We start from the raw sequence: 17,683 nt of genomic DNA on the forward strand, positions 1-17,683 counted from the left end.
ATTCTGCAATTTGCGGACCGCACATCGCCGCACTATAATAGAAAATGCCTAATCTTGTCCGCAATTGCGGACAAGAATAGGACATGTTCTATTTTTTTTGCGGAAACGGAAGCACGGATGCGGAAGTGCGGATCCACAAATGCGGACAGCGCATTCCGGCCCCATTAAAAATGAATGAGTCTGCACCCATTCCACAAAATTGCGGAACAGATGCGGACCCATTTTGCGGACGTGTGAATGTAGCCTTAGTCTGTAAAGTAACCCGATATAGTAAAATATATCTCCCATAATGCAGTGCAGTAGCGATCTTGCATTATAGAAGCTCAGCTACGGTCTGTCAACTGCCTCCACCTGCAAGTGGCAGAGTGATGAATGCAGCTCTGGAGCGCGACACTGGCTGTAATGTGGGATCAGTATATCATATATAGTACAACGTATATGAAAGTACATAACCTACTGTATATAGTGCAGGTCAATGGGAAACCTATGCTTGAGGCCTAAGGGCTCATACACACAACAGTGTCCGTATACTGGTCCACAAATCACAGATCCGCTAAATATGGACACTTTCCATTTGCAATCTGCATTTTTCTCACTCTCATTACTAGAAATGACTATTTTTGTCCACAATACGGGCAAGAATAGGACATGTTCTATAATTTGTCGATGCGGACAGCACACAGATAACATCTGCGTACTGTCCGTTTTTCCTTTTTGCGGACCAATAGAAATGAATCGGTCCATGTGCAATCCTTATAAAATGCGGATCGGACCAGGATACAAAATACGGCTGTGTGCATGAGGCCTAACATACAAAGGCACTGCGGTGACTGCGGGCAAAGTACCGTACCGCTTTCTTCCTTTTCTGCCGTTGTGCTTTTAATGTCTTTTTCAGCTGCTCCACCTCAGCATCTTCATCGTTAGCCGGGATCTCCTGAAACCCAAAAAGCATTAAAAAAATGATAGGACAAGCAGCTTCATTCTTCAGAGTAACTTGGCTTTAACAGGACACTAAACCTAGAACAGAATGATGACGTAGATGTATGATAAGCTTCCCAGTCTTACAGAATCAGTAAATCATGGCTGCCTTCTTCCATATTAGTGCCACGCCTGTCCACAGGTTGTGCACGGAATTGCAGCTTGCCCATTCACTTCAATGGAGCCGAGGTGCAGTACCAGGCACAGCCAGTAGGCGGATGTTGCGCAATTTCTGAAAGAAGAAGCTTTGTTTTTCTGCAGAACGCCTTTAATTCCCTCTTGATCGCTTCCGTTTTCTGGCTGAGCTAAAGTTCCTGCTGAGGGCAGCTCTGAAGGGGAATGACTGATCTCCTGGGACACAGAGATCATTCATTCATGTTAGGTTCCCACTGTAACATCGTGTCAAGAGGACACTGCCGAGTAGCTACCGACGTCACAGATTATGGCTAATTTCTAGAATAAAGGGGCTCATGTCATGTGCATTTCATTCAGAGAGGCAACGTGAATTTCCCGGACCCCAATGGCAATTGTAACAGTCCAGTCCGCCTACCGTGTGCTTTTCATACTGGGGCCTTTAGGTCACTTCAGCAATTGGCATTTATCATGTAGAGGAAATTAATACAAGGCACTTACTAATGTATTGTGATTGTCCATATTGTCTCCTTTGCCGGCTGGATTCATTTCACCATCACATTATACACTGATCATTTCCATGGTTACGACCACCCTGAAATCCATCAGCGGTGGTCGTGCTTGCCCACTTTAGGAAAAAGTGCTGACCTCTCTGGTGGCCGGAACTGTGGGAGAGACCATAGGCGGGTGCTTTTTTTCTATAGTGTACGAGTGCGACCACCGCTGATGGATTGTGGAAACGAGCAGGGTATAATGCGATGGAAAAATGAATCCAGCCAGCAAAGGAGACAATATGGACAATCACAATACATTAGTAAGTGCCTTGTATTAAATTTCTCTACAAGATAAATGCTATTTGCTGAAGTGAGACAACCCCTTTAAGGTGCTAGGGCCTGGGTACAACTACAACCTCTGCACCCCATCCAGCTTCATTCATTCCTATAGCAGCACTGTGACCATTACATCACTGGCTCAGGGATCGCCAAGCTGAAGGCCAAACAGACGTGGTGCCCAGAACGGCAAAAATAACACGGACTGCCAAGACTACAATGTTTTCCTTGGGTAATATCACACAAAAGAAACGCTGAGCGCCGTGATAAAACGGAAAGGGTCAATGTATCCCGTCTGCCCAGATGTGGCCATTACCTAATATATCATTACTGTAACACTTCTACTACTAAAGAGGTGGACTTTGATGATATAAAGCTGTAACTTAAAGGGGACGACGTCTTCCTTGCATGAAGTATCACTGAAGTTGTCTGAGGCAGTACATTTTCTACATGTCATAGATTGTAAGCTCTTGCGAGCAGGGCCCTCACTCCTAGTGTTTATATATTAGCCAGTTACATTGTGATGTCTTTCGTTTTTTTACATGAACCCTCTGAATTTGTAAAGCGCTGCAGAATACGGTGGCGCTATATAAATAAGGATTATTATTATATTATTAAATGTAGCATTACGTGGCATCCATTTAAAGGGGGTTGTCTGGTACTTAAAGGGCATCTGTCAGCAGTTTTGTACCTATGACACTGGCTGACCGGTTACATGTGCACTTGGCAGCTGGAGACATCTGTGTTGGTCCCATGTCCATATGTGTCCACATTGCTGAGAAAAATGATGGTTTAATATATGCAAATGATCCTCTAGGAGCAACGGGGGCGTCGCCATTACACCTAGAGGCTCTGCTCTCTCTGCACTTTGATTGACAGGGACAGGCAGTGAAAGTTTCATCATGCCAATCAAAGTGGAGAGGGGGCGTTGCTCCTAGAGGGTAATTTGCATATAATTAAACCACACCAGTAATGCGGCCACATATGAACATGGGACCAATACAGATGTCTTCAGCTGCCGAGCGCACATGTAACAGCCAGGGTCATAGGTACAAAACTGCTGACAGATGCCCTTTAAATACTGACGACCTATCAGGTCACGAATATTACATTGTTGGGGTCCACCACTCCGCACCTCCACCAATCAGCTGTTTCAGGCAGCCACCACCGGTGGGAACTATACAGTGGACACTGTGTAGTTTACGGCGCATTCTAGTTTTGCTCCTATTCACTTGGACGGGAGCTGAGCTGCAGTATCCAGCATGGCCACCACACAATGTACTGAACCTTGTGCTTCCAGCTTCGGGGGGGTTGCCTGAAACAGTTGATCGGCGGGGGTGTCAGATTCTGATATTGATGATCCTAAGGATAGACCATCAGTATCTAAATACCAGAAAACCACTGGAAAAAAAAAAAAATGAGTTCACGTCAGTGACTAGATGCCTGCTTTCCATGTTCTCCACAGACAGCAGACACATCTATTCATTTTAGGGCTTAATCACACGACCATAAGGGCTCAGTGGCTCTATTGTGGACCGTAAATAGCGGTCCGCAATGCACGGGCACCGCCCATGTGAATCCTGTATTGCGGTGCGGATCCATTGACTTGAAAGGTCCGTAATCCGCAAAATACGGCAAAAGATAGGACAAGTCCTATCGTTGGCTGTGCTGTTTCCGGGGGTTCCGCTCTGCGCCACTGCTCCGCTAAAGTCCTATCTTTGGCCGTATATATTGCGGATCACGGATCTATTCAAATCAATGGGTCATCCGCAGCAGGGAGTTCATATGGCCGGTGCCCGTATATAGCGGACCCGCCGTTTGCAGTCTGCAATATGGGCACCGAGCCCTCACGATCATATAAATGAGCCCTAAATGTGTTTACTCACTCATTACGGTCTTGTTTTTGGGTCAGTGGAAAAACAGGGATATGCAATACTTTCATCCGTATTGTGGACCAAACATGTCTATGGGTCGGTGAAAAAGCTCGTTTGGTCTGGGAAACACGCTCCCCGTTATGGCGGCATTTCCCAGACTTGACTTTGCTCCTCTGAGCTGAACTCATGCATTCATAATGATTGATGATACGGTCAGTCCCTGCCGGACCGCTGGTCTACTGTACTGTACTCAGGGCATTAAGTGATTACAGTAGAGAAGACTTGTGGTCAGGCAGGAACTCACAGCATCATAGATCATTCTGATGCTATGAGCTCAGGACAGAATAACACTGTTCGGTCTGGGAAATGCAGCCACCACAGGGAGCATGTCTGCAAGACCAAACAAGCTGATGTGAAACTGGCCAAAGTCATGGCATATCTCCAGGAGAAGGAAGGAGCCCAAGGGCCGATTCAGTACAGCAGCCCCTTTATTCTCAGGATCACTGGGGGTTCCCAGAAGTTGGACCCCTACTGATAGGAGCGGACTGGGAACTTAAAGTGGCCCCATGTTGTAGATGGGCCCAAATTGACAGAAGGGGCAACACGAGTAGGCAGGGTCAGCAATAGCGTCTCATCAGAACCATATACCCCGCTGAAGCACAATATACTGCCCCAAAAGCTGTCCCTCTGTGGTGGCCTCCAATAGATGCCACTTTCTGTCCTCCTCCACGTTGTCTTGGTTTCAGATATGGAGCAGGGGGCTTAGGAAGTGAGATGAAGGCCATAGCTGAATTCAGTAGGGTATGTGAGGTATCTGGTTGGGTACATGAGGTATCTGGTTGGGTACATGAGGTATCTGGTTGGGTACATGAGGTATCTGGTTGGGTACATGAGTACCTGATTCTCACAACTTTAATTACCACTGAGATCTCATTATGTCCCCGGTCAGCAACAGAGAGGAGGACTTGGGAGGCCCACCGGGAAATGTCCCTGTAAGGTCTATGGCCAATCCGCCCTTGCCTACTGATGGTAAAATGATGGCATATGAACAGGAACGCCCTTACTTCTGACCTTCCCTCCATGTCAGGGAAAAATTGAGGATTTTTTTTAACATACTCTGTGCATTCTTCTCATAGGAGATGAGCCTCCTTCAGATGTGTCTGGTAGCAGCCAGTGATGGTCAGTTCGCAGTGTTCGCCAGCGAACACATGCAGGCTGCCATCTTGACTCACCCGTCCGGCGATGCACAGGTAAGCCCTTACCTGTGCCGCGAGCAGGTCTGAAATGAAATGCAGTCACAGGGAGCAGGCAGTCCTGAGAACAGCCGCCGGGGGCTTTCATCGGGCTGTTCTCGGAACTGCCTGCTCCCGGTGACTGCATTTCATTTCAGACCGGCTCGCGGCGCAGGTAAGGGCTTACCTGTGCATCGCCGGACGGGTGAGTCTACCTTACTAAAGATGGCAGCCAGCATGTGTTCGCTGGCGAACACTGAGAACTGACCATCACTGGCAGCCTATTCCTCCCTCTGTTGAGAATACAAGTACAATCATCCGAGCGTGCATGTGTATGGGGGGTCAGGAGGAATAGCTACAGTAGAATCCGAGCCTGCGTGTGTATGGAAGGAAAAGATGTGGAATGTCTGCTCAGCCTACAGCTAAGGCTACTTTCACATTAGCGTATGTCATGGACCTGCAAAAGCGATTCCGTTACCATAATACAACCGCATGCATCCGTCATGACATGTATTATGTCTTCTATAGCCATGACGGATCCGTCATGAACACCATTGAAAGTCAATAGGGGATAGATCCGTTTTCTATTGTGTCAGAGAAAACGGATCCGTCCCCATTGACTAAGGCTACTTTCACACTAGCGTTGTGAGGATCCGTCAGGCAGTTCCGTCGCTGCATGCAAACAGACATCATTTGTTTCCGGATCCGGCTGACAAATGCATTGAAATACCGGATCTGTCTCTCTGGTGTCATCCGGAAAACCGGATCCGGTATTTTTTTTTCTTCACATTTTTAAAAGGTCTGCGCATGCGCAGACTGGAAAACCGGATCCGTCAAAGCGGCATTTTCCTGACTACTTGGTACCGGATCTGGCATTAATACATTTCAATGGAAATTAATGTCGGATCCGGCAAGTGTTCCGGAATATTGGCCGGAGAAAATACTGTAGCATGCTGCAGTATTTTCTCCGGCCAAATACTGTAAAAGGGACGGAACTGAAGACATCCTGAACAGATTGCTTTCCATTCAGAATGCATTAGGACAAAACTGATGTGGTTTTTTACGGCATTGAGCCCCTATGACGGAACTCAATACCGGAAAACTTTAACGCTAGTGTGAAAGTACCCTTACATTGTGTGCCAGGACGGATCCGTCTTGCTCCGCACCACATGGCGGGCAGAAAAACGCTGCAGGCAGAGTTTTGGTGTCCGCCTCCAGAGCGGAATGGAGGCAAACTGATGCATTCTGAGCGGATCCTTATCCATTCAGAATGCATTAGGGCAAAACTGATCCGTTTTGGACCGCTTGTGAGAGCCCTGAACGGATCTCAGAAACGGAAACCAAAACGCCTGTGTGAAAGTCGCCTGAGATATATGTAGAATGAATGGGCTGAGCACTGTACACTTTGACATCCGCTAGCTGGGGGGATGCATTACTCTGTAGAACCACTGGCGGGTCAAGCGTGTTCCTCTATATATTATTATATAGTGTATGGCATAGATGGAGGCAGGGGGATACTGCAGCCTCAGGATCTGGTTTCCAGCTCTGCTACATACACACCTATGCATTCTACAGTTGGTTTCTGTGTAGCCCCATCCTAGCAACCTCCATACAATCTACTGATCCCTCCCCACTGAAACCACACTGTAACCCCTTCATTGCTGGCATAGACTTGTAAATAACACTGCCAAGGTTAACACCTTCACTACCTGTAATGGCACAAACCTCTGACAATAAAGTCTCCTGCTGATGCAAAGGAACAGATCACACACATGGAGCTAGGAGCCGGCAGCACAGCAAAGGGTTAAGAGAGTGTTTACAAATAGAATGTATCACAATGTATCACGCACCTCCACGATCATCCTCTGCCTCTCCTCCGTGCCCCTCATGGTGGCAGCTCCTCTGCCAGGGATGCCAGGCTTCTGCTGGGTTCTTCAGCTCTCGTCTGAAGCCTCCACCACCTTAACATGGGATCTGCATGTCTTATGTGGCCCCTGTAACACACTGCTGAGGACTAACCTCTCAGCTGGCAACTTACTGGCACTGGGAGAGCACTAACAACATAGTAACTGTAGGCAGCCATTGTTTGGACAGCCACTCCCACTCCCATCATCCTCCAGTGTGGTGAGAGAGCTGGGCTGGGATCTGACTGAGGCATAGGCTGTGCTGCAGGCTGATGCTGAGAGTTGTATTTCCACAGGTTCAGTCTGCTGAGAAGCTGTGAAATAGTTTAGTATAGTGTATGTTATATCTGTTTCTGGAAAAGATGGGTAATTGTGTGCAGACTTACAGCTCCCAGGGAGGTTGTCACTCCGCTCTCCCTGACTCCGGAAAAGCTAATGGTGTCTGCACCTGGTTTTAGGCATACAAAGGCTATTTTAGAAAGTCTTTTTTTTTTACTTGCATTTACTACTGAAAATGTGCCTGTTTTGGAGGTATTTGCGCCTTGTTTGCCAATTTTGACTAATTCAGAAGTTTTCTAACTTTTGCACCTATTTTCTGACATTTTTATGTAGGTGCGCCTTATTTTGCACCTGATTTAGTCGTAAAAACTGTCCAATTTGTACTCCGCTCGTACTTTTCTGTGTCTGAGTGCTGAGTGTCGCCACTAGTGTTGAGCGAACTTGTGTTTTTAAGTTCGGCGTCTAAAGTTCGGATTCGGGTAATCAAAAAATCGCGTTATGGAATCCGCTACCACAGCCAAAGTTATGGTCCGTGGTAGCGGAATCCATAACGCGATTCTTCGATAACCTGAACCCGAACTTTAGACGCCGAACTTAAAACACAAGTTCACTCAACACTAGTCGCCACATTTTGGCTCAAATGTATAGAGATGTGCACCTTATTTCAGTTCACTTACACCACTTTTTCATGCGCATATTACTTAGACCAGTTTTAGGCCTCATGCACACGACCGTTGTTGTGTTCCGTGTCCGTTGTTCCGTTTTCCGTGGTTTTCTGCGGACCCATTGACTTTCAATGGGTCCGTCGAAAACTCGGATAATGCACCGTTTGTCATCCGCGTCTTTGATCTGTGTTTCCAGTCCGTAAAAAAAATACGACCTGTCCTATTTTTTTTCACCGACAACTGTTCGCGGACCCATTCAAGTCAATGGGTCCGTGAAAAAAAACTGAGGCACACAAGATTGTCATCCGCGTCCGCTTTTTTCCTATCCTTTGCATGGCAAACTTGACTTAGATTTTTTTTCACTTTTCTTCATGTCTGGTGATCCTCCAAAAATCAAGGAAGACGCACGGAAACAAAAACGGAAACGGATCACAGAACAACGGAACCCCATTTTGCGGACCGTGAAAAAATACTGTCGTGTGCATGAGGCCTTAGGCCTCTTGCACACGACCGTATGCCCTCCGAGAGCTACAGTCCGTGAGCGGCCATATGTCCCGGAGCAGCATTGATCGTGCGCACGGGACCACACAGCATCATAGATTACAATGATACTGTGCACGTCGGGCCGCCCGCGGGACTATTGTCCCGCACTCATATGATCTTATCCGTGCGCACGATCAATGACGCTCCGGGACATATGGCCGCTCACGGACTGTAGGTCTCGGAGGGCATACGGTCGTGTACAAGAGGCCTTAGGCTGTATTACACAGACTCGCTGTATTTGACAGATTTCTGAGCAATCTTGGTCCAATGGCCTATTACACCCACAGATCTTTTGTTATACAGGCCAAATATTGGTCTAATTGGACAGAACTGAAAGCCTAAAAACAGGCAAGCTTGATAAATGTGCCCCAGTGGGTCCAGTTATGTAGCCATATGGGAGCAATGAATGAATCTGTGCAAATCAGACACTCAGGAGTCCGGGAAAGCAAAGTGACAATCCCTGTGAGAGGAGTAATGGCAGCAATGTTAGTTGTGAACCTCATTCTTGAGCAGGATTTTTAACATGTTGAATGGAGTATCATGAATTTATAATTATCAAGGGATTTTTACAGTTCATTTTGTGGGATCTAATCTGGTATGGTATCTCCCTCTAGATGAGACAATCCTGGCTTGTCCCTTTAAGACAAGTAATCCCCTATCCATAGGATTGGGGATAAGTGTCTGATTGTCAGGGGTCTCACTGCTGATGATAAGAATGATAACTTTGATAGTAATTAAATTCCCAACTACTACCAGACTCAAAGCATTTATTTTATGTGTCAGTCAGGTTTATACTTTAGTGTATTTCATCAGATACAATCTCGGGACGCTATTCAGCCGTCCAGTCTTCTTCAACCAATGGATGGACCGAGACAAGTCCTGAGATTGTATTTGATGAAATACACTAAAGTATAAACCTGACTGAATAATACAGCACTTGCCGGGATTTATTGTATTTATGGACATTGGAAATAAGTCTGCAATTTTTATGGACTTTCCAGGAATTTATGGGCATTTTTCAGTCTTGTACCCGTTGCGTGCAACGGTTTTTGTCTGGCCGAAACCCGGCATTTATGTCGGAAATCAGCTGGATGACCGCTGGACCCTTGGAGGTGCTCTGTGCCGGAAAAGCTTGCCGGATTGGAGATGTGAACGAAGCCTAAAGTAGGAGCCACTCTTTCAAGGGCTAGTAGTGGGGGAGCCCAGTGTCACGGAACCATGAACCAGACGTACAACAAGAGATAAGTGAAAATAAGAAGGCTTTATTGAAAATAAAGCTGTAAAGCAAAAGTCCAAACGAATGGTGAAACCGAAGCAGTGTCTTTGAGAGGCCAGAGATCAGGAACCAGCAGGGTAGTCAGACGAAGCCAGGATCAGGAACCAGCAGGGTAGTCAGACGAAGCCAGGATCAGGAACCAGCAGGGTAGTCAGACGAAGCCAGGATCAGGAACCAGCAGGGTAGTCAGACGAAGCCAGGATCAGGAACCAGCAGGGTAGTCAGACGAAGCCAGGATCAGGAACCAGCAGGGTAGTCAGACGAAGCCAGGATCAGGAACCAGAAGCAGCAGCAGTCTTAGAAGCATGTGAACACAGGAGGACCAAGCAAGGAACTGAAGCCACAGACCTCCTATATATATGAGCTAGGCATCCAGCTCCTCCCAGTGGGAAGGAGGAGCCGCAGGGTGGAAGGCTACAAGAAACCCAGAAACCAAGATGGCCGCCAGCACATGTCAAACGAAGGAGAACAGCAAGAAGGTAAGACCATGACACCCAGCTATCACTTTCCACTACAGAAGTCTGAGGATCTGTGCATCTGCACAAGGATTACCCCCACAGTAATTCAATAGGGATAATTTTCAGTTTTTTGGTTTGCACTGGATACCAAATGTCAGCTCAGCAGGTTTGATAATGATTAAAGGGCATCTGTCAGCAGATCTGTACCTATGACACTCGCTGACCGGTTATATGTGCACTCGGCGGCTGAAGACATCTGTGTTGGTCCCATGTTCATATATGGCCGCCTTGCTGAGAAAAATTGTCTTAATATCTGCAAATCAGCCTCTAGCAGCAATGGGGGCATTGTCATTACACCTAGAGGTTCTGCTCTCTCTGCCGCGCCCTCTACACTTTGATTGACAGTGCCTGGTAGTGTAAGGCTGGGTTCACACGGGCATTGCGGGAAAAAGCGTGATTTTTCCACGCGAGTGCAAAGTGTTGTAATGCGTTTGGCACACGCGTGAGAAAAATAGTCATGTTTGGTACCCGGACTTCTTCACAAAAGTTCGGGTTTGGGATCGGTGTTGTGTAGATTTTATTATTTTCCCTTATAACATGGTTATAAGGGAAAATAATAGCATTCTTAATACAGAATGCTAAGTAAATTAGAGTTGGAGGGGTTAAAAAAAAATGAAACTCGCCTCGTCACCTCACGCATTGCACCCGCACGGAATACTCGCCCGTGTGAAAGGGGCCTAAACGTCATCACACCCGGCCCTAAATTCTCCCAAAGTCTTGCGCTGCGTCATGTGCTTCAGTATCCAGCGCAGGAGCAGTACAGGAAAGACGTCCGCTGTGCTCAATGTAGAATAATAATGTCAGCCGCTCTCAGTGCTTTTGTAAAGCTGTAAGTGCTATTTTTCAGGCTCCTTCAGATGTTTGAGTGTTTTCTCCTGATAGCTGTGGTTTTTCCCATTAAATGCCTCCCTATGATGGCAATAAGTTACCAAAAGGGAGCTCTGCCAACATGCTAGTTTGTGATTTGTGTCCGGCCAATTCTCCGCTTGTCTGACGGAACAGCCATGCCGGAGTTCAAAGTACCCTTAGCGGTTTACTTGCCTTCTGAAGTTGTTAGGGCATCTGTAGTATGTATTCAATTTAATGGTCCTCCCTTCAGATAGCTTCAACATCAAGGTCCAATGATTTTTTGATGATTAGACCTAAAAATGTTGTTTGCTCAATATTTTATGGCACGTGGAACAAAGATCAATAAAGGTCAGAACTAATAAGCCCTGTTAAATGGGGAAATTCATAAGTGAACTTTAAAGGGAACCTGTCACCTGGATTTTGGGTATAGAGCTGAGGACATGGGCTGCTAGATGGCCGCTAGCACATCTGCAATACCCAGTCCCCATAGCTCTGTGTGCTTTTATTGTGTCAAAAAAACTATTTTATATATATGTAAATGAGACAAGTAAGAAGCCCAAGGGGCTGTTACTAACGTTTCAGGAGCCCAGCCCCGCCCACTGTGAAGGAGCCCAGCACCGCCCCGCATCCTCCGAATCCCCTCCTTGCTCCCTGACGTCACAAAGCTAGAGCGCCGTACTCTCGCGATGCACGAGCTAGTGCATGTGCAGTGTCGGCATAGTGTTCCTTCCCTATGCTGGCATCAGCCTCAGGGAACGAACTGCGCATGCGTTAGCTCGCGCATCGTGAGATTGCGGCGCTCTACCTTTTGTGATGTCGGGGAGCAAGGAGGAGATTCGGAGGATGCGGGCGGTGCTGGGCTCGTTCTCAGTGGGCGGTGCTGGGCTCGTTCTCAGTGGGCGGTGCTGGGCTCGTTCTCAGTGGGCGGTGCTGGGCTCGTTCTCAGTGGGCGGTGCTGGGCTCGTTCTCAGTGGGCGGTGCTGGGCTCGTTCTCAGTGGGCGGTGCTGGGCTCGTTCTCAGTGGGCGGTGCTGGGCTCGTTCTCAGTGGGCGGTGCTGGGCTCGTTCTCAGTGGGCGGTGCTGGGCTCGTTCTCAGTGGGCGGTGCTGGGCTCGTTCTCAGTGGGCATGGCTGGGCTCGTTCTCAGTGGGCATGGCTGGGCTCGTTCTCAGTGGGCATGGCTGGGCTCGTTCTCAGTGGGCATGGCTGGGCTCGTTCTCAGTGGGCATGGCTGGGCTCGTTCTCAGTGGGCATGGCTGGGCTCGTTCTCAGTGGGCATGGCTGGGCTCAGAGTCAGAGAAGCTGGACTCAGCTCTGAAGCATGGAGGAGACAGGACTCATCTAAGGTTCATTTACATATATGGCGGGAACATTTATTTTAGGTTTATTTCTGAACTGACAGTTTGTTCAGAATTGAATTTAATATCATTATTAATGTATTAAAAAGTTTCTTTAGAAAAGTGAGTGGATAAATAGGCTTAGAAAGTGACGACAGGTTTCATTTAAATAGTTTGTGAATCTGCAATAAAAAAATACATTTTGACAGAAATATCACATTTGTTCGATCAGTCCAGGACTGTGTCACGGGGTTCCGAAGGTGCACTCGGTCCCCCATTGCCCGCAGAACTGTTGCTTAGCTTTTGGAATGAGGTTCTGTGTTTGACCTCATTCCCAGGGCGGCTTTACTAGCTGGGTGGCTCCCTGCTCCTAGTCTGCCTTGAGCGCCGAGCTGATCACTCGGTGCTCGACTGGTTGGTCTGTTGGTCATGTGACACTGGCCACGTCACATGACCCTCACTCCCCACTATAAATACAGGCAGCCTGCTGGCTACAGGTTGCCTGTTAATTTCTAGGTTCCTGGCTATTTGTTGGACTACTGAATATTTACCTGATCCTGTTCCCTGACGATCCTCTGCCTGCTCCTCCTGTACTGCGCATCCGTCCTGGTATTGTGACCTCGGCTCCCACCTGACTACTCTCTTAGGACTCCTCTTGTACTTCGCTACTCTCCTGGTATTTGACCCTGGCTTCTCCTGACCATTCTTTGCTTAATCCGTTGTACTGCGTAGCTCTCTTGGTTCTGACCCGGTCCGTTCATGTTCCGTATTTTGTCTTGTCTGTCTTCCCTGCACATATCCTAAGTTAGGGACTGCCGTCCAGTTGTCCCCTGTCATCAGGACTCGTGAGGCAAGTAGGCAGGGCCAGGGGTGAGGGTGGAGCGCAGTGGTCACTACCCTTCCCCCTGTGTGTGTGTGGACGTGACCGTTACAGACTGTTACTGTTTTTATTTCTTTGGAGGTTGTATTTTATATCTTATTAGCAGGTAGTATGGCACAGGAGCATACACAGGTCTCATAGGGCCCCTTGGCATGCTTCAAACACTCCTAGCCAATGCAGAACACAATGCACTACTCCCCAGATTTCTGATGAATTGTTTTTTGTTTTTTTTGTTAAGCAGAAATTTTTTTGAATAGAATAATTTTACTGAAAGAAGTCACCCTCTGCCTCGCCCACTTTATATAACTGTGGAAAAAAATGTACACCACACTACTGGCATAAACTCGGTGATAAATCTCCCCCATTCAGCTCCATGTCTATGACTTTCCTCCTAGTGTATTATAAAACTGCCTGAAGCCACCACTAGGGGGAGCTCAGTGCATGGGAATTTATACAGTTATCATTGACTGCCACGGAAGCAGTGAAAATCTCTTTGCACTGATCTGCCCCTACTGCCAGATTGTGTGTTTTCATTTCGGGATCAGAAGAAAGAGTTCAGCGCTGAGTACAATCCTAGTCCTAGAGCAGGATTAGTAGACAGACAAGGTAAGGTACAAGGGTATTCAGACAAGAGACCACCTTCACTGGTTACTAGAGACTAGAAAACCTCAAAGCTCAGGCGAGGAGGTATATCCACCGCCCAGCTAATAGGGAGACTGATCAGCACTTAGTCATCAGCTGGACAAGGAGTAAGAGTGAAGGATTAATTCTTGCAGTTCTGAAAGAAAGTTCATTGAGCACTAGCCTACAAGGAGAGTGGAGCGACGCGGAGGCCCGCCCGAGACAACAGGACAGCAGCAGACCCGGGCCTTCAGCCTAACACAGGGCAGTTCTGGCTGACATCACATGTTGCACATTGTATTCCATGAATGATTCTAGGATGTGTAAATAAATCTAAATCTGAAGATTTATTTCTTTTATGTCATCTTATTGCGGGACCCATAAAACCTTGGCAGGATTTGCCTGTTACTGTTTATATTGCTGTCTTATTAAAGGGGTTGTCCGAGTTATATTTATTGATGACCTATCCTCAGGATAGGTAATCAATATCAGATCGGCGGGGGTCCGACACCCGGCACCCCCGCCGATCAGCTGTTTGCAGAGGAGGCGCGCGCCGTGCCAGCGCTGCCTCCTCTTCACTGTTTACCTTCTCGCCATTGCATCCGCAGCGGTGAGCAGGTGTAATTACACCTAACCGTCCTATTCATTTCAATGGTACGGATCGCTCCTATACACTCCATCCCATTGAAATGAATGGGACGGTTAGGTGTAATTACACCTGCTCACCGCTGCGGATGCAATGGCGAGAAGGTAAACAGTGAAGAGGAGGCAGCGCTGGCACGGCGCGCGCCTCCTCTGCAAACAGCTGATCGGCTCGGGTGTCGGATTTCCGCCGATCTGATATTGATTACCTATCCTGAGGATAGGTCATCAAAAAATATAACTCTGACAACCCCTTTAACTGAGTCTCTTGTAAGTTACTTGAACATATTATGACTTCTCCGGTACCTCCCATGTCTTCAAAGCAGAGCAGTGTAAATGTTCAATATGGCTACTTCCTTCTTCCTTTATGAGATTAGGTGACCTTTTAGGACTCAGTGATCCATATTCCTCTGCGTGGCTTCTATCTCAGCACAAATTGCAGAAATATTTTAATGGGGATCTTCGTCAGGATGGGGCTTTTCCGGATTTCTCCACCCTCCAGTCCCTGGTTTGCAACTTATCAGTAGATAGGATTACCTATAATCACTTACTGCTCAATTTCAAACTGCTTTCATGGTTTGAGAAAATGGCGGCCTTGCATTACCTGGTCTCTAAGGTGGCTCAGTGGTTAGCACTGGTGCCTTGCAGCGTTGGGGTCCTGAGTTCGAATCCAAGGACAACATCTGCATGGAGTTTGTATGTTCTCCCCGTGTTTGTGTAGGTTTCCTCCCACACTCCAAAGACATACTGATGGGAAACTTAGATTGTGAGCCCCATTGGGGACAGTTGGATGCTAATGTCTGTAAAGTGCTGCAGAATATAGTAGTTCAGTAAAGTGCATAAAATAAATAAATATAAAGATTTGTAAAGGTCTGAATTCCCCCTCTCTAAGTGACTCACCTCTCCCTTATATTTCTGCTTGTAAGGCTCCATTTAGACGTTCCTAGTTTGTTTTGCGTATCCGCAAAACACGGACAGCGGCAATGTACGTTCCACATTTCTAATTTTTTTTTCGAGAACGGAAATGCGAACCCGGAAGTGCGGGTCCACATTTCTGGAGCCGGGCCGCACATCGTGCGGCCCCATAGAAATGAATGGATCCGCAATTCCATTTCGAAATTGCGCACGTGTGAATGGAGCCTAAGAAGAAACTTCTGACATTGTCGACCTCAGAGATTTCCCAGATTTGTAAACTTTGTGGAGGTCTCTCTCGTTGCATCACCTTGCAAGAGACTTCTTACAAATTGATCAGCATATTGATCCCACCATACTGTCTACTTCTTGGCGGTGGTCCAAATAAGTGGGTTCATATTTACATCTCTGGTGGGACTGTAGTTTCATTCGGCCTTATTGGGCTAGGGTGAGCGAGGTATTGTCCAAGATTTGTCCCAATGTTAAACCCTAAACTACTCTTTTTGAATCTCCTTCCTGCTTCCAATACCACATATAATAAGACTCTCTGGTTACAATTGGTATTTGACAGCTAAAGCTACGATCCTGTTATATTGGAGACAAACTTCTGCCCCTTCCTTTTTTTATCTTGCCTGTGATTTGTTTTGTTTTCTCTCGTCTTGGGTTGTCTGACTTTCCCATTGGCTTTTCCCCTGCTTCAGTCCTCGTACATCCCAATATCCATATAGTCATATGGTTAGTTTGTTTAGGCTGTTTGACTTGCCTCCCATGTGGTGTGTTCTATACTGGACGCCATCTGCTGTGGACTGACTTGTGGTTCATATGTTTATAGCCTTGACTCATTATGTAGTTGGGCCTGTTCAGTTATTTTATAAAATGAATAAAAAGAGATTTGGCGCAGAGCAGAGCAGTGTAGCACTCCATAGACTGCAGAGGATGGATGTGAGAGGGGCCCCTAGATTTATTTTGAGCCCATCTCCTGCAGAGAGGAGAAAGAGTGATCTGAGCGCTTCTCTCTCCTCATTCTAGGGATCGGTGAAGGTCTCGGTACTCAGACCCCCACAGATCAAATGACATGTCAAATGTTTTGCTAAAAACCTAATGACCCTTTAATTTCCCTGGTGGAGGCGCTGCAGGGGGACTGAACACTTGACCAGAGGTTTTTCTGCAGACTATAGCTGATCTCTGAGGGTCCTAGCAGCAGGAGATACGGTGATCAGACAACCCCTTGAGGCCTCCTGCACACGACCGTAGGTGTCCCGTTGCCGTATTGCGGACTGCATATGCGGACCGCAATACATGGGCACCGATCCGTGTGCATTTTGCATCACGGATGCCGACCGATTGGCTTGAATGGGTCCGCAAATCCGGAGATGTGGAACGGAAGCACGGAACACTACGGAAGCACTACGTAGTGCTTCTGTGGGGTTCCGTTCCTTACTTCTGTTCCGCAAAAAGATAGAGCAAGTTCTATCTTTTTGCGGAACGGAGGGATGCCGACCCATTCAAGTTGAATGAGTCTGGATTCGTCCCTGCGGCCGCTAGGTGGTTGGCCGTGCATTGGAGGACTGCAAATTGCATGGAACGGAACGAATACATTCGTGTGCAGGAGGCCTTAGGCCATGTTTTTTTTTCTTCTGTTTACGGGCCGTTTTTTGCATTCCGTATACGGAACCATTCATTTCAATGGTTCCGCAAAAAAAACGGAATGTATTCCGTATGCATTCCATTTCCGTTTTTCCGTTCCCTTGTAAGATAGAACATGTCCTATTATTTCCCGCAAATCACGTTCCGTGGCTCCATTCAAGTCAATGGGTCTACAAAAAAACTGAACATATACGTAATGTACTCCGTATGTCTTCCGTATCCGTTCCGTTTTTGCGGAACCATCTATTGAAAATTTTATGCCCAGTCCAATTTCTTCTATGTAATTACTGTATACTGTATATGCCATAAGGAAAAACGGAATGGAACAATGGACCGGAAACAAAAAACGGAACAACGATTCCATAAAAAACGGACTGTAAAACACTGAAAAAGCCATACGGTCGTGTGCTGGAGGCCAAAGGCTGTATTACAAAGCCCGTTGTGGCAGACAATTAAGAAGTTTTCCCTCCCGGCAATGGCCTGCTCACTAGCTGAGGATACCTCTGCTATTACATCTCCTCCGCAGCATGGTGAGGAGCACTCGCTATGCCATCGCTCATCCCCA

At 47.1% G+C, this 17,683-nt stretch overlaps 1 protein-coding gene across 1 annotated transcript in view; it reads right to left on the bottom strand.

The window, feature by feature from the left end:
- CC2D2A (coiled-coil and C2 domain containing 2A) overlaps positions 1 to 7,132 on the bottom strand; it is a 79,817-nt gene extending 72,685 nt beyond the window's left edge. Inside the window, exons 1-2 of the mRNA XM_040419085.1 lie at positions 6,897 to 7,132; positions 851 to 934 (exon numbers count right to left, since the gene is read on the bottom strand). Coding sequence (XP_040275019.1) covers positions 851 to 934; positions 6,897 to 6,935 — 123 coding nt within the window. The 5' untranslated portion in view covers positions 6,936 to 7,132. The remainder of the gene's footprint in view (positions 1 to 850; positions 935 to 6,896) is intronic.
- Positions 7,133 to 17,683: the final 10,551 nt, after the last annotated feature.

Source organism: Bufo bufo, chromosome 2 (genome assembly GCF_905171765.1).
Source record: "Bufo bufo chromosome 2, aBufBuf1.1, whole genome shotgun sequence".
NCBI classification, from domain to species: domain Eukaryota; kingdom Metazoa; phylum Chordata; class Amphibia; order Anura; family Bufonidae; genus Bufo; species Bufo bufo.